The following is a 22,727-nucleotide window of genomic DNA, read 5'->3' as shown; positions in this document are numbered from 1 at the left end:
CCTGCTCCTCGGTTATGGCCACTGCCCTGGTTTTAGTATCGTCTGTGAATTTGATCAGCAGACTGTTCACCCCTTCACCTGTTCTCCACAAGGCTTCAAAAATGGAGGTCAGTGGGCATGAGAGAACCCCTGCCAACTCTCAAAGTACTCTGGGATGTAACCCATCAGGGTCCGGCACCTTTGTAATGTCCAGTGCCCTGAGGAGTCCCTCGACTTCTAGGGGGGGTGACTCTAAACTGTGCCCCTATATCCCTGGCCTCATCTAATCTCCCATGTGGATCTCCTCCATCCTGCTTTGGGGAGAACACAGAGGCAAAATAGTCATTTAGCATCTGTGCCTGTTCCCTCGTATTAGTCACTGGATCCCCTTCCTCCTTATTTAGTGGTCCCACTACCTGTCTCCCCTTCCTCTTGCTATTTACATGCTGATAAAAATCCCTTTTTGTTGCTCTTGATATTCTTTGCAAGTCTCAGCTTGTAATCAGCCTTAGCCTTGTGAAGAATCCTTCTGCAACAGGTCTCCTCCGCTTGGTATACCCTTTTGTCTATTTGCCCCAGTATCCATTTCCTACAGAGGTTCCTCTTGCGTCTAATCCCTCTAACCACCTCCTTTCACATCCATGGCGGCACTCTCCTTTGCCTCCCCACCTTACTAACTAGAAGTATCGTCAAGGCTTGCACCTCCAAACCCTCCCTTTTGAGTGCCACTTACCCCTCCTCAACTTCCTTGCCTTCCAGTACCTCTCCCAGCAGACTTTCCCCAGTGTGGCCTTCAGTTGGCCAAAGTTGGCCCTCTTGAAGTCCCAGCTTCTAGTGCTCAACCTGCTGCAAGTCCCCATTCCCCTGATCTCAAAGCAAAGGATGGAGTGATCACTCACATCCTGCGCTCCCCTAATCTGTACCTCAGCTATCAGCGCCTCCCTGTTGGTCAAAACCAAGTCAAGGATGCCCTCCCCCCCCACACATCACCTCTCAGATGTGTGAAAAACCCTTCCTCTATAGCATCTGGGAAGCAACGTGACCTGGCTGTCATGGTTGAGTGAGCCTCCCAACTAATATCCAGGAGAAATCTCCCATAATTACTGTGTTTCTCCCCTGAGATATCCTTAGAATCTGACCTGTCAGGACATCATCCAGGGTCTCAAGTTTACCTTGAGGGCGATAACATACCCCCAGACCTCTTTTGAATAGGAAAAAGAGGCTTATGTGGAAGTGAGCTTAGCAAAGAACTAAGCACTGGAACTAGTTTGACATTGACAGATTCTCCCATTGTTAATTCTACACACATTACTTTGCAAAAGGTGGGAAAGTGCTGTATAGCCACAACTGCCTGATATTACAAAATCCATGTGTCTGCTACATGCTAGAATCATGGGAACTTGCTTCATGACAAATCACATGGTTGGTTCACCCAGCTCCATTGGATCTGCACTAGCTAGCACAGAGCTTCAGACAGGGCTCTGCCTCAGTCCTCCCAGTGGATGCCTGCGGCTGGGTGAATTCTCGCATGGGCCCTTCAAACACACACAGGGGAGGCTGAGTAGAACCTTTCAACCACTGTTGCTGGTCAGCCTCCTTCCCACACTTTGGAGGGTGATTGGGGGGTCACCGCATTCATATCCCATGAATCTTTGCCATCCTCCTCCCTCTGGGCCAAGTCAGCTGAAGAAACTGCCAATGGAAACGGCCCAGCGCGTGCCTTCCCTCAGCCCCATCATCACACTCACGTCCATGCGTTTGCTCTCATAGAAGTCTGCCGAGTGCCAGTCCTTGACCATTTTTTCCATGATGTCGCCGCGGCTCCAACCATCAAACACCACCTTTCCATGCTGGTAACCCACGTCCTGTGGGTGAAGGGCAGAGAGAGACAGGGCGTTCGAGGTCCACAGGCAGCACAGGCATCTGCTTGCGGGGACAAGGGGGTGCCACTGGCCCTCCTAGTGCTCTGGTGATAACATAGCTCTGGAGGCGCAACAGCTGCTGCTCATGCCATGCCTGCCCTGCATGTCTCCACTTCCAGCTTCCAGTCATGCAGGCCAAAGCTCGGGATGTGGTGGGATGGGGGCAGGGGGCAGAGAGCGAAATCTGGGAATGGGTGCAGGACCTCGCATTTAGCCCATGCCGTGGGAGCGCACTCCTGGTGAGGCAAAGAACAAGCTGCAGGCAGCCGTGTGACCAGGCTTTACACTGAAGTGGCTACTCTGTGCTTATGCCCCATCTGCCTCTATTCTCTAGTCCCTGTAGGTCCAGCAGGACTGGTCGATAAATTAAACCCGGGGGGATGGTGGGAGTCCACTGAGTTGAGCTGAAGGAAGCCACAATCCCAGTGGTGGGACACAGCCCTGGAAGGGGTGGTGGTGTCATTTGGGGGGGGGGGGGCAGGCTCAGCTGGTTGGTGTTGTGGCCTGTTAGGCCTTGATTTGTTAAACTGCAAGGGTACCTAAGCAAGCAGGCAGGAGCAGAAAGGGTTCCCTCACTTGCTGATCACAATCATGCCAATGAATGACTTGCGACTGTGGACCCCTTGACATGGACCCTTGGTTCCGTTCCCTTTAATTTAAAGTGAACCATCGAGATGTCTGCCTGCCCAAAGGTGAGGTGAGGAGGAGAAGACCTTATTCTAACTGCTGAAGAAGCGAGCACAAGACTGGACTTTTACATTTCCATGGAACAGACAGGATGGGAAAGACAGGTTTTCTTACCTTTACCTGTCATTCTTTGAGTGGTCATCTGTGCATTCACACATATGGGCTCTTTGCGCATGTGTGGAGCATTATTTTGGGAAGATTCTAAAGCGGATTAATTAGTATTTGGCGGGAGGCCGGCCCCCTCTGCAGCGAGTGAGAGGGCGGGGCTCCAGCCAAGAGCTCAGTTCAAACTGACACTGCCATCGTCATTGCGTCAGTGATGCAGAATAACCCACATGTCCAAGAGAGACACCAGCGGGGATGGCGGGTGGGTAAGTGAATGCACAGATGACCACTTGAAGAACAACAGTTACAAGTAAGGAACCAAGCCTTTATTCTTTATGGTCTCTGTGCATCACACATGTGGGTGACAGGAGAGCTTACCTCAAGGAGGAGGGTGGTGTCGCTCAGGGCAGCAAAGCAGAGAGGACGGATCTGCCAAAGGTGCAGTCCTCTCTTGACCTGATGTCGAGGTGCTAGTGTTTAATGAAGGTCGACAGATTCAACCATGTGGCCGTCTTACAGTCAAGGACACTCCAGCACAGAGTGCGGTGGAGGTGGATGCAGCTCTAGTTGAGTGAGCTTTAACAGGTCCAGAAAGTCGAAGGCCAGAAAGGTCACAGGCCAGACAAAGGGTATGGATGATTCACCTAGAGAGCCTTTGAGGAGATATCAGGTGTCCTCTGTGTGGCTCACCGTAAAGGAAGAACAGTCTTTGAGTCTGTCTTAGAAGATGGGTTCTTGATTTATAAAAGGCAAAAGCCGTTCTGACATCGAGGGAATGTAATGCAGTCTCTATAGGAGTAGACAGATTTTGGAAGAATGAGGGCAGGATTATTGGCTCGTTCACGTGAAAATATGGTAGTACCTTAGGCAGGAAGGTAGGATCAGGTCGGAGGATGACTTTGTCTTTATGAAAGACCATATATGGAGAGTCAATCTGGAGGGCTGCCAGTTCAGCTGCTCAGCGGCCAGAAGCGATAGCCACAAGAAAGGCTATTTTCCACAACAGGAGACAGAGATCACATGAGCGCATAGGTTCGAAGGGAGACTTGGTAAGTGCGTGAAGGACGACAGACAGACTCCATGACGGAGGTGCATGTCTGAGAGGAGTTAAATTCAGGATCCCCTTGAGAAACTCACTTATCAGGGGATGAGAGAAAGCTGTTTGTCCTTGGATTGGGTCATGGAAAGCCAATACGGCAGCCATGTAGACCTTAACTGACGAATAGGAGAGACCTATTTTGTATAAGGAGCTCAAAAATGAAAGGATTTGAACTGGAGAGGCTACGGCCGGAGAGAAGTTATGCTGGTCTGCGAAGGCCTTAAAGCTTGCCCATTTTGCATTATAGGATTTGTGAATGGACGGTTTAAGTGATGTGTCTAGCACAAACTTGAGGTCAGGAGGAACTAGGTCTGACAAATCCTCCATGCCGTGAAACGACGCGTCAATAGATTGGGACGGAGAGTTTAGCCATGAGTTCGGAGAGGTCGTCCCTGTGGGGTAGATGGCAGAATGTCTGTTTGGACAGGTCGAGAAGGGGAGGGAGCCCTTTTTGCCTGGGCCACCAAGGAGGGATGAGGATTATATTCGTACGATCTCGAGAGATCTTTGCTAAGACCTTTGGAATTAGCAGAAATGGGGGAAACAGGTAAGACCGTTTCCCATTCCAGGATAGGAGAAAGGTGTTTCCCAGAGAGTGTCTGCTGGGACTGGCTCTTGAGCAAAACTGGGCAAAGACTTTGTTGTGTTCGGTAGTGAGCAAGTCTATCTGGGGCATGCCCCAACAGTCCCATAGGGTTTGAAGGACTGCAGGATGGAGTTCCCACTTGTGGAATGTGATAAAAATCCTGCTCAAGAAGTCTGCTAGAACATTGGTCTTGCTGGCCACATGTAGGGCAGTCGGCGTAGCTCGCTTGGTTATGCACCAGTGCCACATGGAGCTCAGTAAATCGGTCCAGGTCCGCAAATTGGCGGCTGTGCCGGAGATACAGGTGTGTTCAGTGACTGATTAGCAGATAAACAGTCAAGTGATGTGAATTGTGACAGGTCCCAAGCGCAGCTTTTACCATTCAGAGGAAGGAGATTACATTGGGACAAAGAGAATCCTTTCAGCAGCATTTTGTGTAACATGAGAGCCTGCAGGAAGCTTATTTAGCAGAGGAATGTAGCGATTTATTTAACTAGCTAGCACTGTGTTCCTGAGTGGAGCTTTGAGCAGATCAGCGGCTGTGCCGGTGCATGTTTTGAGCAACGGAGCCACAGCAGAGGGGTTCAAGAGCCACGTGTGGCTCCGGAGCCATGGGTTGCTGACCCCTGCCCTAGACTATGGGCCATTCAGAGAACCTGGGATGCAAAGAATCCCGTATTCTCAGGTGGTCAGGATAGCTCTGAGAAGGTTGTCATAAGACCTGGGGGATTGTCGGATTGCTGGTCCAGATAAGATGGCACTGAGACCGAGGTATATTGCCCTTGTTTGGAGGGACCTTCGGTTCTATCGGTATGATGGCTGAGCAAGGAGGATGGAGATCACTTGTTTGCAAACTGCAAAAAAATGGCAGGACCTCTAGCCGGTTGCTGGAATGTATCGCGAGAGGTGGGACCATGCAAGGGATCATATTCCCGAACTTGATGGGCTCCAATGGGATCCTTGTCTTGAGTCGACAGATCCCCACCGTTCTACATAGAACTCGGAATCAAAATCCCCTTGACGCCTTGGGGTAGATCGATTTGTTTATGAGGAGTCTGAGCTGGAGGAGATCGAGAGCATTGTTTGGCTCTTTGTCTCTCGGGCTGGAGAAATACACTTGGTACCAAGGATGAAGGCTCAGCTCGGCTCTGTACTGGAGCGTGGGCTGATTGAGAAGGCTGAACCGGTGACTCCCGAATCTCTTTTGGACACTGAAGTGCTCCTTGGAGGTTGAAACGGCTGCAGGGATTATCCCGGGTTCTCCTGGCTTTGGGGTGGTGCCGTGTCTCCAGTACACAGGAGGCCGCTAGGTACTGACGACTCAAGAGTACGTATGGTGCTTTTTGCGCTTCCCTTCTCTTTAATAAGGGTAAGTGACTTTGGAGGCTTTGCCTTCTTTTCCGCCTTCTTTAGTTTTGACACCTTGGGCATTTTCGCCAGTGGGGGAGGTGGGGAGTCATCTGTGTTTTGAGCCAAAGCTGCAGAAGTGGACGGCTGAAGGTCTTCGGTGTGCAAGGAGTGGTTCCAAAGTTCTGCTTTTAAACGGTCAGCCCAGCGTTTCCTTGCCTGCTTCATAAAAGCTTGGCAGTGATAACAAGACTCGAGGATGTGAGACTCTCCCAGGCAAAGCAAACAAAGGGAGTGGCCACCGGTTGGTGGGAGCTTGCTACCACACGCAGTGCAGTTGCGGAAAGCAGCCTTCAGCGCCACTGCCTGGCCAGGAAGGTGCAACGGAAACCCTCAGTGGTAACCGCCATAGGATACAAATAACTTTCCTTTCCTTTTTTTTTTTTTTTTTGGTGCTTCGAGCAATAGAGAAAAGATAGAGAAAAAACCTGACCAGCGGGAGCTTTTACATATAGGTTGCAAGGTAAGTTGGGGAAGAATGCTTCTCCAATGTGCTCACGATGGTGGTCAAAGAAGACCTCAAGTCATGACCGGAGCCCCGCCCTCACGCTGGCTGCATTGGGGGCCAGACTCCCACCAAATACTAATTAATCAGCTTTAGAATCTTCCTGAAAAACCACTCCACACATGTGCAAAGAGCTCATATGTGTGATGCACAGAGGCCACGAAGAATAACAGGTTTTAAGTGTAGACGTTGAGGTTGCAAAAAGCATTTACATGAATACGTGTATTTTTTCCTCATAACATTTTTAAAAAATTCCCATGTACTATGAAATAATTGTGTGTATGATCGATGTCTTAAGCATGGCTCTGTGCATGTTTTCCCATGAGTGGCTTGTTGGGATTTATTTCCACATAAGTGTGCAATTCTACTGCAAGAGAAGATGCACAACTTATGCAAAATTGCATTTTTATGCCCCCCACGCTCTGGAAAATGTGCATATGATTGGGCTCCTAATGTTGTTATTTGAAAGCACATTACAATCCTTAAGCTTTCATCCACAAAGGCTGGGAAAAGGAGAGATGGCCAGCTGCCATGTTATGAGGACAGCCAATCCAATCCTCATCTATGCACATAGGGAGCCCAAGAGAGGAAACAAAAGGTGCAGTCACTATGCTACCTATTCATTTTCTGAGAAACTAGCCTGCACTATGTTTTAGCAATGAATTCATGGCAATGGTTCACACATCCATTTGGGTATGTTAAGCTCCCCTGTCAGGAAGCAACTGCAGCCTCATTTTTTTTTTAAATTGGAAATTCAGCATCTTTGTGTAACTTGTTTGGGGAGTAGCATGTCTACTAAAATAATAAAAGGGAGCAGCAATGATAGGAGTTCATGCTCTGTCTCAGTTCTTGTTAATGTTTTAAATACTTATAAACTTTTCATAAAATCACCTTGAAAATGTGTGGAGAAAAAGCTTATCATTATTTTACCCACTTTGCAGGAGGCAGTGCTGTGGCTGAGAAACTGTGGGTTACACCACTCCTGAAAAGTAATCCAGTGGTGTTATTTCTGTTTTGTAGAGGGTGTGTGCTAGTATATGATAACTTTGCAGTACAGTCCAATGTTGGTGGCAGTTTAGGGAAACAGATGGGCCAGGGAGACTGATGGTAGCGGCAATGGAATTTATAAAGGGTTAGAAAGGACTTTGTGAGATCTATGCTGATCTGAATGAACCTGCCATGTTGAGTCCTTGCAAAAGGCCCAAGTGGAAGCTCTCCTCAACTCTTAGTGGTAGCCTTGTGGCTGAGACAGTATATCACGCAGCTCCTCAGAAGTCAGTGCTTTCTCATGCATTGTAGAAATAAGGAACCTTCTTGTGAAGGCACCTGAGTCTATTGTGCATGGAGCAGAGTCTATGAATGAGCTACAAGCAGAGTAGGTCAGCCCACTCAAATATTAGCCATGTCCTTCAAGCCATTAGCCAAAGGGAGCCCTGGAAAGAGCCCATGTTTTTCTTTGCACTCATTTCTCTTTCCACTGCTAAAGACACTCCCCACTGCTACCCTCTAGAGCTGACTTCCCCAACCTGGAGCCCTCTAGATGCTTCACACTTCAACTTCAATCTGGAATATTGGAGTTGCAACCAAAACATCTGGAAGACACCAGCTTGGTGCTAGAGAGTGTTTAACAGTGTCTCTGGAGTGAAGGAAATCATTTTAGGACAAGTCATGTGAAGTTGTCAAAGAGATATGGGCAGTGGTAATACTAAAAGAAATCACTACATTGCATTTATATCCTGCCTTTTTTCCTCTTGCAAGGAACCCAAGAGGAAAGCTCTCCTCTCCATTTTATCCTTACAACGAACACCCTTGTAAGGTAGGTTAGGAGGAGAGGCAGACATTGGCTCAAAATAACCCAGTGGGTTTCATGACTGAGTGGAACCAAGATCTCCTGCGTTCCAGTCCAATACTCTTAACCACTATACTATGCTGGCTCTCACAATGTGATATTCTTAAGACAGCTGCACTATGTTTGTGCATTCAGTGTTTTCCCCCTTGTCCTCCCTCCCTCTGTGTATGTTTTATCCTTCCCTCCAAATAAAGTTTGGCTGGAGTTCATGATGATTCTGGAAGCTAAAATGCTTCTGCATTAGTGCTGTTCATTTCCTAGCATCATCTAACAAACAAAGAAAGTGCACAGATCTGCTACAGCACTGCATGTTAAGCACATGAATTACAACCACAAAGCTCTCTCACTCCCACTGAAAAGCTCCAGTGGATGCCCATGATAGGAAAGCTCCAAGAAGCGACCTCTTCTAGCCTTTTGCAGCAGATTTGAGATCTTTTGGCTAGACTGGGGTTGCCATTCAGATTTGACCTCATGCACTATTCAGAGCACTCATGGGGAGTCTGCTCTTTTCCACGGCTGCCAAGCAATTTCAAAGGATGCTAAGGACTAGCAGAATATCCTTGGGCGGGTTTTCGGCCATACATCTCTATGCCCTGTAGCCAACTACATATTTCAGTGCAGAGGCGTAAGGGGCTGAACCCAGTTTTCACACAGAGGCCTGGCCATGATGGAAACATGAATTATTGTTTCTGACCTGGCTGAGTAAACAAGGGCTTAACCCAGCATTTTTTTCCAGTTCAGGATGTAGTCCTGAAAATTAGGGTACCGGGACAGCTGCTACACCCCCTGAACAGGTTTGGGATGCTTCTCCCTCACCCTACAACAACCTTTCCCACTTGGTGCCCTTCAACTGGTCACGCTGGCTTGGAATAATGGGAGTTACAGTCCCGCACATCTGGAAGAACTCGGTCCAGGCTGAGGAAGACTGAGCTAGACAGTCCCTATGCCAGCAATTAGGGAGAAAGGGTTTCCAGATTATCAGAGTGTTGCATCCAGGCAGGCCTGAGGCCTAGTATCTCCTCCCCCCTCAGAACTGAAGCACCATGAGAGCAGAGCATGGGCTTGGGGTAGGCCACCAGGTACCTACCAGATGTTTTGGACTACAATTCATGTAATCCCTAACCACTGGCCCTGCTGGCTGGGGTTTGTAGGAATCGTAATGAAAAATCTTGAGGGCACCAGATTGCCTAACCTCTGCCACACACTCTCCTGTGTTGGGGTGCTTTCTCGTTTCGCTGGCCCGAGTCTCAGCAAATGCTCAAACTTGCCACAAGCATCAGAGAGCAGCTTCCAAATTATAAGATGCTGCTGCCCTGCTGCAGACTCCTGCAAGAAGACTTGAGTCAATTCTGCTGGCCAGGAATGAGTTGCTCCCTTGTGGCTCTGTGTATTGACTGTGGCTGTCCCCTCTGTGGCCCTTCTTGTGTGAACCAGTCCCGCTGCACTCTGAAGACTCACGTAGATTTCGTCGAACTTGCCAAAGTCCATGGTTTTGAAGCGATCGATGGGAGGGCGAATGTACTCACAGTACGAGCTGCTCTTCACCACCTCCAGCTGCCGCACACATGAGACATAAGCTAGGCGGGACTGGATCTCTGCCATGTCAGGCACCTTGAAAGGAAGCAAGGAGATGCTTGGTGGCCATGCATTATGTGTGTGCAGACTCCCTCTTGCAACTTCTCTAACCTTTTCTAGAGTGGAAGGAACACCAAGACCAAGACCCAGCCTGACACCAAAAGAAGCAAACATAGGAAGAAGGCAGAAGTGTGCTAGCACAGAAATGGCCATGCTGGAGTGGATATGATGTTGTTTCCAGTATCTTAGCTGCAAGCAAGTGGCCAGCCACCCAGAATAATACAAAGAGGCACACAGTGGGCCCCTCTCCAACTCATACAGCCTCAACAGACACGATGAAGTGGCTCAGGTGGCTCTGGGGATCACTTTAGATCTCCAGAGATCCCCATTCCTTCTACTGTGCTGCTGAAAGTGATGGCAGTAGCAACCAGAAATTAATTTGAAACCTTATTCTGACAGCAAACTGTCACAGAAATCTTCCTACCCTTATAGTGGCTGCCCACCAAAAACCAGCTGCAGACCAGAAATTTTTCTCAGCCACTGTAAAATCTGGCAGTAGGGCAGCAGAGGATGCAGGTGGCTCACTGGCCACATGTTGCCCCCCCCCCCGCCCCCCACTATAAAGCTTATGGGCCTGGTCTTGGCCATGTGGTTTCTACTTGGCAGCAGAGGGCTTCTTTGCCAGAGGTTTTTAACCCACCCCTTCACCAAGGCTTCTGTTTCCAGATTCTTTGTATGGTTAACATTAGCTCCTTCACTTGTGCTTTTCTTTCTTTTCTTTTCTGTCTTTCTTTGACTCCCTATATATTTCTTCACACAATCACCAAGTGTTCTTGCAGTATAGCCCACTTATATTGATACACATTTAACATAATTTAGCCTGGTAGCCAGATAGGAGCTCACTTTCTTCACCCTAAAAACGTGTGGAAATTCTTGGAAAGCACAGAACTGGCCTTGGGCGATAATGATGATGTTGAATAAGGCACCCCAAAACTTCTATGCATCAGGAATTATGAGCACACAGTACATGCTTTGGCCAGAGATGATATGAATTGTACTTGGTGTGGAGGAACAGTGGTGGCAGGAATCAGGCTGGAACCTTCCCTGGCAGTAGCAACATCCAGCAGGGAAAGCACAGTGTTGCTGCAGCTGGTGAATATTATGAAGGCTTAGGCAACAAAATAAACTAAGGAATACCAACTAATAAAGTAAGTTATGAAATTCCCTGTCTCAATAGAAGGAGAAAGTCCAAGCAAAAACTGTCCCAGAGGCATATTTAATGTCAGCCCAGTTCTGGTGGGAAGCTACGGGTGCAGGCCTTGGACAAGATTAGGTAGGCATACACTGACCTAGCAAATGGATGGATGAATCTGTCTATTTCCAGTCTGAGCCAATTTGTATGTTTTTAACTGTAACTGTTACATTGCTCAGTAGTCCTATTTTATCATCCCTAAATGTGTATGCAAACACATATCTAAATGCATTTTCAGTTGCTTAGGGCACAATCCTTTAACTCAAATTTACCTGCTGATAGACCTTTAGCATTTGGTGGCTACCCCAGCATATTGGTGAAATGCAAGATACATCCTAAATGCAGAACACTTAGCCAACAAATGGTGATGGGCAAATTTATAAAGAGCGGCAGAGTTGTGAGAAGGATGGAGCTGCACAAATTATCTTGCAAGCACTATTAGCAGAGCCCCAAACCTCACAAAATGGCCTTCTACAAAGCTATGGCAATATGGAGAAAGCATTCCATTTTCCAGACCCACAAGACGATGTAGTCTGAATGCTAGGAAAGCGTGTCAGAAATGCTTCCTTGAAAGCAAGGAACTCTTGTCCCAGGAGCATAATGCAGCCATGCAGTGGCAACACCCCCTTCTTTGAGCCTCTCCCACCATCCTTCATTTGCAATCACTTGGTACTCTCCCAGGGGTTGTGCAGTTCCCTCCTGGCAGCAGCCTAAGATTGCAGTGTTTCTCCTCAGGCTCCTCCAGTTGCTGGCTGGAAGAGCTGTAAACTAAAATAGGCCGATACTTTGGGTGCCACCCCTTTTGCCTCTAGTCTTGCCCACCACTGGAGTGCAACTGCCAAGACCTTCTCTGAAGTGGGATTTCAGCCCCACAGCTGGGGGCTGGGGGAGCCCCTGTGCATCCTGGCCAACCTTTCTGTCAGCAAGCTGTGAGGTGTTAAAAGGGAGACTGACCTTGACCTTCTCGGTCCAAGGATTGAGGCGTTTCCAGAGCAACCACCAGCCCGACAGGCTGTCCCCATAGTTGCAAAGGTCGGTCTCATCCTGGCTGCCCACATCAATGGCAATTACTGTCTTGGCACCCATGTTGCGAGCAATATCAGCTGCACGAAGAGGAGAAAAGGGGAGAGAGGCTTCAGTTAAAAGGCAGTGGGCAGTGCAGATTTCTGGAGTAGTGGGATACAGCCGGGAACAAGGCAGCAGGATCAGAGAGCCAAGGGGAGATAAGGAAAAACTGGTAGCAACAGCTGTACGAGGAGGTTTCCCTTGCTCTTCTCAGCTCAAGCCTTACTAGAGTGATAGGCTTTCCTCAGGAGACTTCTCTTCTTTTCGCCAGCAATGTGGCTGGAACCACCTGCAGGATTTCTCTGAAACATGCATTTATTAAAACACTAAACACTTGCTTGGCTCAGGAGCTAGCAGGCCCCACAGATGTTGTCATTCCCCGTTCTGTTCATTTCTGAAGGAGGGTATAAGCAAGGCTTTCTCAATCTGCACCTCCCAGATGCTTATGACCACAACTGCCATCAGCCCTAGCCAGTATGGTTAATGATTAGGGATGAAGGGGAGTGCAATTCATCACATCTGGAAGGTACCAGGTTGGGGAAGTTAAAACAATAAAACCAGATACTTCCTCAGTTTTGCTCAATAGGCAATTTGTTCTTGTGACTTCTTCATTCTGGTTCCCAGCAACCCACAGTAAGGCATAGAAATGACATATAGAGCAGGTAGCTAGGCAGAGTTCCCTCATGACAGTTTCCTTTCTATTTGCTACTGGGAATTCAAGGAACCTACAATTTACCACCCAGAGAGGACATGGTGGGAACCTCCTGCTGGTTAAACAACAACAATACATTTATTATTACTGCTGGTTTTCAAGCCCTGTTTTACAGATTAGTCTCTTATCCAAGTTTGCATGTTGGTTTTAACTGGATTCCCTGCAGATGGGATGTATTTGCTTACACTGTGCTGTGCAGGGGTCTGCTGAAGAACTGAATTCAGCACCAAGAGCGTATGTATCAGGGGTGGCCAGACTGAGCTTTGGAGCAACATGGGGCTCTTTGCTTTGTGGCTCACTGCTTGCTGCCACAAGCGCCTGTGGGTCCCTACTTGCCCTCTGCTGCCCACCAGCACTGCCTGCCACCATTGCTGCCTGCAGGCACCCACCTGCCACCTGCTGACACTGTCTGCAGACACCCGCTTCTGGCTCTCAATCACCTGGCCACCCCTGGTATATACATCTTTAGCCCTTATCATGCTGGGGAGATCGCACCATCAAGAAGGAAGTTATTAACCAGAGACTTTAGTACTCTTTGTACCCCCTGCATAATTATTACAAGCAGACTATTTTCATTGGCATTGTTTGCTTTTCATGGGCAACCTGCCAGATGAGAAGTTCTGCTTACAATGAATTACACGAAAAACGAGGGATTGCTAAGAGGGTATCGCAGCACAAGGGACCTGATCAGGCAAACCAAGGCAGCAGTGACAGTCATGGCCGCTGTCTGATCAGCACTGATCAGAGCTCATCTAGGGAAATAGTTTTGTTACCACAAAACAAGAAGCACACTACAAAATAGAAACAAAGGTAAGAAGGCTTAGTGGAAAGCTACACAAATAAAAGAAGATAACCAAGAAGGCAAGTCAACTAAAGAAAGCCTGGCAGAGCCAGTGGGCCTAGCTCAGAGGAAGCGAGATAAAGGCCCAACTGTGCTAACAGTTTTTACTGTCAGTTAAACAGAAGAAGAGAAAGAACAAATCATGCTTAACTCCATTGAACCGAGAAAGAGAAACCATGATTCTAAATGCAGAGATTCAAACATCAGGAAAGCCTAATTTAGCACTCAAACCAACATAGAAAAACAGTACTGGCTTCTTGAAACAACTCTTGAAAGGAATGCCTTCTTGCCCATCCAGGGCTGGGTTTTGGTACAAAATCTGGATATACCTCTTGCAGTACAAATATTGGGCAAAAAGGGAAGGGTCCAAGTATGAGGTTTTCTGCAATGCAGACTTGAACCAGCTATAAGAGAGGAAACCTAGCTCAGTGAATTATAGTTTGGTGAATAGTCTGGGCCAGAGCGCCGTTTTCCTTGCCTTGTTCTTCATCAAAAAGCAGCTGCACTGAGGGGAGGGGTGATATTGTTTGATTTGAACTGGGGCTGTGGTGTGATGGGACAGGGCTTTTTAAAACCCTTTCCCCACTGCAGATCCTGCCCCCTCCATGACTAATAGCAGCTCTGGGAGGGGAATAAGTAGCTGAGTTCAGAAAACACAATAACCTACATGCAAGGATTGGTTACAGCATGGGTGTCGGTTGTCCTTGAGCCACAGGTTGCTACTGAAATATTGGTTATCAAGTTGTCAGAATCTAGATAACAAACCAAGGTGAGCAGCCCACAGTTCACAGTCCAATAACAAACCATGTTGTGTTTGTGACTGTTTGTGATTAACAAGCCACGGCTTCTTAGCACTGCAAGGTTCAGCACTGCCTGTTCTTCCTAAGAATGTTGATATGTCCATCTCTGATGAAAGAAATCATGATCAGGAAAGAGACATAATCTCTCAAGTATACTGAAAAGGACCCACACAAGGGATTATCTCAAGGGAACAGTGTAAATATTATTGACTGCAGGGATAAATACATTGTATTTTGAACTATAGAAAGAAACCACATGTATGGATTCTAGATATATTTGAACTTTAAAGATTTCAATGGCTACCTGTCAAGGTATTTCAAAGGCTGACAAAGAAGTACTATAACTCTGTGTGATCAAAATAATATAAGGGGGTTTGTTTTAATAGCACATGTCAGGCAACTGAACACTGGCTCTAATCACCCACCTTGCCCACATATCTCTGGTGGGATGTCTGCTTCTGCGTGAATATTCTTGAGATGATCCATCCATTTATCACTTTATGAATGAAACATTTTTAACGTGCAAAGTGCCCCTGAGCATGAATGTGTGCGTGATGTTAAGACCATTGGGCTAGTTAATATGCACAGGAGGCACAAGACAGCCTCATTCATAGACTGGCTCTGGTGACAAATAAATGCATTTGGATTTATTCCTGTGTGTTAACTGTGGGCAGCCCCATTGCTCTACAAATGTCTTGCCCCCTTTGTGCCAACACTTCCATCAGCTTGTGCAAAGATAATCGCAACAACTGGCTAGCATGAAACTACCATGAGTAACCTGACTGTGGTGCTCTGAGGTGGATGGTATGGCCTTTTGTGGGAGGTGGGTTGCTCATCATCTGTGATCCTTCGCTGTTTGAGTGCACCATAATTTAAGCACACCATAATTTGTCTCTTTGTGCTAATGACTGCATAAGTGACTGGGGTGGAGTAAGAGCTAGAGATTCTGTGGTTTTGATTTTGTGTAACTACAGCTGCCACTTTATAGCCTTTTTCATGCAGCAGCACAGCAGTACAAAACCAGTTGCAACCATTATGGCATCTAGAAGAACTGCTAACAACAGGCACTCTTTGGTGATTAGGCTGCTTCTGTGCATCTTCCTCAGAAGACCCACTATGGCTCCACCATCTTCAGTGGTAAAGTGGCTGGAAACTTAGGCAAGGGCCTTCCTGATTGCAATTTCCCCAATCTGAAATGTGCTCCCGGGGTCAGATCTTTTTATTTACTCAGGCCTTTTCATCCTTTGAGTGATGTGCATTGCTTTGTCTGGGTAGAAGGTTCTTCCAGATTTTTCAAATACATGAATGTGTTGTTTGGATTTTTATTGCTGTATCTTCTCCTAGCACAGGAGAGCTCGAAGTGGCACATTGGCACACAGGCACAGATCTGAGCAGTGACACGAAGAGGTCAGGAAGTCAGAGGCCAGCATGGCTCGTAAGGACACAAGGATGCTCTCTTGAAACCTATAGCATGCCTTTCCTCTTCTTAGGACTCCACTAAGTGGACTGGGGAAGGGCCTCAACTTTGGCTTCCTCTGGGTATGACACAGTCCTTCCAACCTCTTGCCCTCTCTCAGCTTGGGGGATGAACAATTTTCTCAGGGTACATCTCCTTTCTGTACATGGCAAGCAGAAATTCCTTTGTCAGACAAAAAAATGGCAAAGACAGCTTGCATCAGCCCAAGGAAGCTGTTCTGCTGGTGACCACCATATAACTTGTAGCAGATCTCAAGCCCAAGATCACTTGCGTATTTTCACAAGAGAGGGAGATTGCAAGCCCTGCCCTGTTCTCCCAGAGGTTGGTGGCTAGGATGCCAGAGTTTGAGAATGGAAGTGACAGAAGCCACTGCAGGGCCAGGCAGCTGCAGATGGTTGTGCTGCCATCTCCAAGACTGGCCAATACTTGCCTGGAAGGTTGTTGATGTAGCCGCCGTCCATCAGTAAATTGCCATCCTTGGGGTCGCAGAGTGGCGGTAGATACCCGGAAAGGGTCATGCTAGCTCGCACGTACCGCCACAGCGAGCCTAACCATGTGGGAACAAATGCAGTCAGAAGAGCAGAGACAAACCCAGAGCAGCGATGAGCCCCTCGAAGAGGGATAGAAAGAGGCAAAGCCCCAGCCCACCTGCTCAGGCAGGAGAATTCTGCAGGGTGCCTTACAGAGCAGCCAAGCAATGGACAGCTGCTGGTCTCCCAGGCCCCAAAATCCATGGTCCTCACCTCCCAGCCCATGCGTGCAGCCAGATGGCTTACTGAACTTCCAGATCCACTGGGCAGTGCTTCTCAGGTGCCCCACAGTGAACTAGATTCCTCTGCCATGCAGAATTGCCAGCCTGAGCCAGAGGGCAGGAGCCAGGCTTGCAGCCTCAAGCCTGTCATGCCCAGGCCTAGCGAAAGATGGACGAAAGTGGTTTGGAGGGAGGAAGCTGCATCCAGTCCACTGAGAGTCTCCATCCCCTCGAGCCAGATGTGCCCCAGTGGCCACCAGCCAAGGTAGTGAGGTGAACGCGATGCTGACCTGGGACATTGTTAACATAGCAGCCATCCACAAGCAAGTGACTGTCCTTGGGGTCGCAGATAGGAGGCAAATAGGGGGTATAAGATGCACTGGCCCGGATGTAGCGCCACACGCTGCCTGCCGGATGAAGATGGAGATTCAATCAAAGGGAGCGGGGAAATGGGGGAGAGGAATGGGGCACAGGACAGGAAATGACATTATGACAGAAGCTTCAGAAATACACATTGCACATGGGAAAGAGGGGGGTGCTGGGAAGGCTTTCTTCAGCAGAGGAGGTTCAGGATGAACATGTGTGTTGTGTTGTTTGGCTATGAAGCTGCTAGGCCCGATTAGGCTGCAGCACAGCTTCTGAACTCCACCACCTGGAAAATTATGCCTTGGCCACATGCCTTGGCTCTCCCCTCACTCCACCCTCCTGCCCTTTGCAATGGCTACATTCTTTTCCAGCCTTTCCCCCTTTTGGAGGGAGCAGTAACCAAGTGCCAATCAGGGAAAGTGTGTCCAATGAAGGCAAGGGCGGCCAGGGGTGCCTCCACATTCATTTCCAGGCTAGGTGCCTGCCCTTCTCTCCAGGGCACAGCCTGCCCACGCGGTGCAGGGGGAGCCTCACTGGGTGTGTTGAGAGTCCCACCCCGTAAATGGCCTCCCAGGCATCAAAGGAGCCTAGTTCACGGTGAAGAAGCATGTCCTGTTCTGTGCATGAAGGGGACCAAGCATCCCACATGCCTATTGTATAGGAGAATGTCTGGTGGGGTCCTCTACGGGCCCTGTGACTTGGAGAGAGGGAAGCAGCAAAAGGGGCCTGGGTTTGAAGGGCCAGATCACTGTGGAGCCAGACAGTCCCTTCCTGGGTCATGAGTGGCAGGAAGGTGCAAAAGCAGTGCGAAATGAACAGGAGGAAGAGAGAAAAAGAATCAATTCATTTCAATGAGGCTGCTGGGGGCATGAACCCAGAGGACTGTCTAGTTGCAAAAGGGAATGATGGTTAGTTGCTGCTGTCTTGGTGCCAAAGAAGCCACAACCATCACCACAGACCTAAGGCTGTAGTGAATGGCCTACCTTTCCTTCTTGGACACTCTGCTTCTCCAGGCCAGAAAAGCACAGCTTCCCCAGATTCCACAGAAGGGGGGGGAGAAACACTGTTATCATTGGAATGACACTTCATAGACACCCCAGCCTCAAAAATCCACAAGACTGGCACTCAAAAAAGGACATAGCAGGCCACCCCGCCATCTCAGATTCTACAGCCTCTCATTTGCAAGAGACAAGAAAATCTGCAGTGAAAGGGCCTCCATCTTAACTTCAATAATCTCGCTTCCTTGGCATGCAAGGTCACGTGCACACGCACATGTATATGCAGCCTGCCTGCCTGGCATGGGTGGGGGTGGGGAAGAAGATGTTAGCTGTGTTAGGAAGGACAGGATAGTGGGCAGAAAATGAAGAAAGCCAGGCAGTTACCGCATCCCAAGCCCCTGCCCTGCAGACGGGCAAGGCTGCTAACAATGTCCCAGGTAGCCACCGGGGCAAGGAGGGGACAGCCCAACCTCCCCCCACCATACACACCGCCCTTATCTGCCCCAGGCACAACTGAGCCCCTCCAAAGCTCATTTCAAAAGCCATTCATTCATTTCACTAGAGGAAACTGCAGCTGCCTGCCCACCCTGCACAGACCTCATGTTCAGTAACTGCAACAACACCCATGGCCCCCATAAAAAGGCAGGGATAGGAAACCCAGTTCTGCAGGCTAGCTGCTCCAGCATGTGTAGCAGTGAACTCCTATGCCTGTTTTGGAATTAAAAAGCCCTACAGCCCTCCGCATGCCCCAGCCAGCGCGACACTCCCCAGCATGCCTCAGCCAGCCACGCTGTAGGCTAACTGGGGAATGCTAGGAGTCATAGGGGGTTTTTCCTGCCTAAGCATGCAGACATGTGCACCTTTAGCAGGGTACAGTTAGTGAGTTTAGTGAATGGTAGAAATGTTATCAAGGAGAAGGAGGCCCTAAGCTGGTCAGGGATAATAACTGAGAGACACAGCAACCCATCCAGAAATTCCCTGGATTACTCCATGCTCTCTCTCTCTCCATTCTGCCCAGTTGGGCTTTTGAGGTGAAGCAATGGAACCTCTTGAGTGCCTGGGCTCTGCAGTCTGTGAAGGTGCCGCTGAATCCAAAGGAAACTGGGCTCTTAGCGAATGAGTCTACCTTTCTCTAGTAGTTTTAGGAAACAAGATGTGAAGGCCCCATTCAGGGTGTCTCACTGCCCAAGCTTTAGAAACAGAAAGGAGTAGCAGTCATAAGGCCCAAGTCAGATTTGGGTGGCTGCCTAAATATTCCCATTCCTTTCCAGTCTGACATTCAACAGGCTTAACGCAGGTCTCTTGCTCCTTACCATTAAGAACTTGGGCCCTGCCATTGGGTTACAGACAAGTGTGATACGGTGAAGGGCTAGTCAGGCTCTTGAGAGAGGCCAAATAATCTCACTTCCTTTCTCTTTAAAGGAAGCTTTGCTAGGGCTGTGAGTGGGGCGACAGCTGCTGTCAGTGGAGCCAGAGATGAGAAGTCTCAGTGTGTGCAGTGCAGGATCAAAGGAACACCTGCTCTTACTCACCCAGACCACGTGCCTGTCACATGCAGCAACAGACTCCACCCCAGTGTTCCTAGCATGAAGGCTAGAGGTTCTGGGAGTGAAATCTAAGGTCTTATTTAAATGACTGCATTCACGAATGGATCAGATGGGCCTTTTCAGCAATTCTGTCCTTACACCCATGTCTTGCTACATGGCACTGGCCCTTGTCATGGGCAGCAAGATCAGACTGTCCTGGAAGGAAAGCTGACACCTCCCTTCTTCCAGACCTCTTCCGATGTTAGGGTTGGAGGATTACAACCCCAAATTGGGAGGGAATCATCTGGTTGTGTCCTTCCTTCCAGACTTCTGGATGCTCCCATCAATTTTGATGCTACAGTACAGCAGTGCAAGGGGTCTGTTGAGCTGGCAACCAGGGTTTTCTGAGGACAGATGTTTTTCTCTTACACTCATGATTTCCAATGGTATAAGGTCCTCTCTTGTTCATTACTCCCCAGTCCATGGGTGCCAGATCACTTCCAGTTAGGCAGCCAGGACCTGGCCATCATGGGCCCCTGCTAAACTTCAGCAGTATGAGGGCAAGTCTGTGCTGCTGAACCCTAGGGTAAGCCATGCCCTTTGCTGGAGGAAATGCACACTCACCATCCTTGTGGACTCGCATTGCAGAGGCTGTGATGTCTGTTGTCACATTAAAGTAAGGAAGCCACAAATCCTGCAGTGGACAGAGTGGAACAGAATGGAAATCACATACAGGACTCTGCCAGCAAGAGGAGGGGAAAGCCAGAGTGGAAGACGTCTACTCTACTCAGCTGTGTACAAACAACCCCAAATTCTGTTGCAAAAAAGTCAAATTCTGCAGCGCAAATAATGTATGCATGGTTGCCATATATACTCAATTTGCTCATGGGTTTTGTTCCTGCTTGTCACTGGCAGCAGCAGTATTAGGGAATGGCCATAGGGAGCTGCAGTCCCAAATCATTTACTTGGAGTTCTGAATCTCTGGAAGACCATCTGTCTCATCACCCTGCTGTCAGTGGATACTTGATGAAATAAATGAGTGCTAATAATGTATATTGCATCTGATCCCCTTAGATTAAATGACTTTATTAACTAGCTTCAACTCCTGCTGCCTCTGTACCTGAATCTTTCCACCTGATTTTTTAAAAAATCAAATGTTTTCTCCCCTTTCCATACATATCTTCTGACACATAGAGGAGTCCCTAGGATGCAGTCCTTTAAAGACATGTGCAAACAGACTTTAGAACATATGAACATTAACATATGCAAATTTGTGTATTTCTTGTCCTGTGAACCTGAGCCCAGGAACCTGTGGGTTTTCTAGGACAATGCAAGAGCAAGTAAGCGTTCTGGCTCTTGAACACTCATTCACTTCCACCCTGTCCCCAGGCTGTTCATGATGTGTGAAGTCAGAACTCTGCCAGTGTTGAGGAAGAAACATCCCAGAGGTAGAATCTGGTATATTCTTGGGCCCCCATCATGGATCACTGCCTTGTCATGGTGAAGGGGTTTGTGTACCTCAATGAAGCTATGAGCTATGCCGTTCAGGGGCACCCAAGATGGACAGGTCATAGCAGAGAGCTCTGACAAAACGTGATCCACTGGAGAAGGAAATGGCAAGCCGCTCCAGTACCCTTGCCATGAAAACCCCATGGACAGTACCAAAAGGCAAAAAGATATGATGCTGGAAGATGAGCCCCTCAGGTCAGAAGGTGTCCATTGTGCTACTGGGGAAGAACAGAGGGCTAGTACTAGTAACGCCAGAAAGAATGAAGTGACTGGGTCAAAGCTGAAAGAACACTCAGTTGCGGATGTATCTGGTGGTGAAAGGAAAATCTGATGCTCTAAAGATCTATACTCCATAGGAACCTGGAATGTAAGATCTATGAATCAAGGTAAGCTGGACGTGGTCAAACATGATTCGACAAGACTGAACACTGACATCTTAGGAATCAGTGAACTAAAATAGACTGGAATGGGTGAATTTAATTCAGATGACCATCAGGTATACTACTGTGGGCAAGAATCCCTCAGAAGAAATGAAGTAGCCTTCATAGTCAACAAAAGTGTAGGAAAAGAAGTACTGGGATACAATCTCCAAAATGACAGAATGATCTCAGTTTGAATCCAAGGTAAACCATTCAACATCACAGTAGTCCAAGTCTATGCCCCACCCACTGATGCTGCTGAAGTTGACCAGTTCTATGAAGGCCTACAACACCTTCTAGAATTAACATTAAAAATTCGGTCCTTATCATCATGGGGAATTGGAATGCTAAAGTAGGGAGTCAAAAAATAAGCAGAATAATAGGCAAGTTTGGCCTTGGAGTACAAAATGAAGCAGGGCAGAGGCTGGTAGAATTTTGTCAAGAGAATATGACAATCATAGCAAACACTGTTTTCCAACAACCCAAGAGATGACCCTACACATGGACATCACCAGATGGTCAACAAAGAAATCAGATTGACTATGTGCTCTGCAGTCAAAGATGGAGAAGCTCTATACAGTCAGTAAAAACAAGACCAGGAGCTGACTGTGGCTCAAATCATGAGCTTCTTGTTGCAAAATTCAGGCTTAAATTGAAGAAAGTAGGGAAAAGCACTAGGCCACTCAGGTATGACCTAAATCATATTCCTGATGAATATACAGTAGAGGTGACAAATAGATTTAAGGAATTAGATCTGATAGACAGAGTGCCTGAAGAACTATGGACGGAGGTTCGCAACACTGTACAAGAGGTAGCAACTAAAACCATCCCAAAGAAAAAGAAAGGCAAGAATGCAAAATGGCTGTCCAAGGAAGCTTTACAAATAGCTGAGGGAAGAAGGGAAGCGAAAGGCAAGGGAGAAAGAGAAAGCTACACCCAACTGAATGCAGAATTCCAGAGAAAAGCTAGAAGAAATAAGAATGCCTTCTTAAATCAACAGTGTAAAGAAATAGAAGAAAACAATAGAATAGGGAAGACTAGAGATCTCTTCAAGAAAATTGGAGATATGAAGGGAACGTTTCATGCAAAGATGGGCATAATAAAGGACAAAAATGGCATGGACCTAACAGAAGCAGAAGAGATTAAGAAGAGGTGGTAAGAACTAAAAAAGAAAGAGCTTAATGTCCCCGATAACCACGATGGGGTAGTCGCTGACCTAGAGCCAGACATCCTGGAATGTGAAGTCAAATGGGCCTTAGGAAGTCTGAGCAACAACAAAGCTAGCGGAGAAGATAGT

At 47.9% G+C, this 22,727-nt stretch overlaps 1 protein-coding gene across 7 annotated transcripts in view; it reads right to left on the bottom strand.

The window, feature by feature from the left end:
- The window catches only part of PNPLA6 (patatin like phospholipase domain containing 6), a 71,067-nt gene that overhangs the window by 4,615 nt on the left and 43,725 nt on the right, over positions 1-22,727 (bottom strand). For 4 of the 7 annotated variants that reach the window (XM_044422283.1, XM_044422284.1, XM_044422287.1 and 1 more), the window contains 6 exons: positions 20,127-20,196; positions 16,903-17,019; positions 16,292-16,408; positions 11,921-12,069; positions 9,598-9,750; positions 1,728-1,844 (listed from right to left, as the gene is read on the bottom strand). In XM_044422283.1, the coding sequence (XP_044278218.1) occupies positions 1,728-1,844; positions 9,598-9,750; positions 11,921-12,069; positions 16,292-16,408; positions 16,903-17,019; positions 20,127-20,196 (723 nt within the window). The remainder of the gene's footprint in view (positions 1-1,727; positions 1,845-9,597; positions 9,751-11,920; positions 12,070-16,291; positions 16,409-16,902; positions 17,020-20,126; positions 20,197-22,727) is intronic. The other 3 variants (XM_044422289.1, XM_044422288.1, XM_044422290.1) reach the window with 3 other exon arrangements.

The sequence above is a fragment of the Varanus komodoensis genome, unplaced genomic scaffold (genome assembly GCF_004798865.1).
Source record: "Varanus komodoensis strain SLA01 unplaced genomic scaffold, ASM479886v1 scaffold124, whole genome shotgun sequence".
Lineage (NCBI taxonomy): Eukaryota > Metazoa > Chordata > Lepidosauria > Squamata > Varanidae > Varanus > Varanus komodoensis.
The sequence above is the reverse complement of the archived record's forward strand: the minus strand, read 5'-3'. Positions and strand labels throughout refer to the sequence as shown.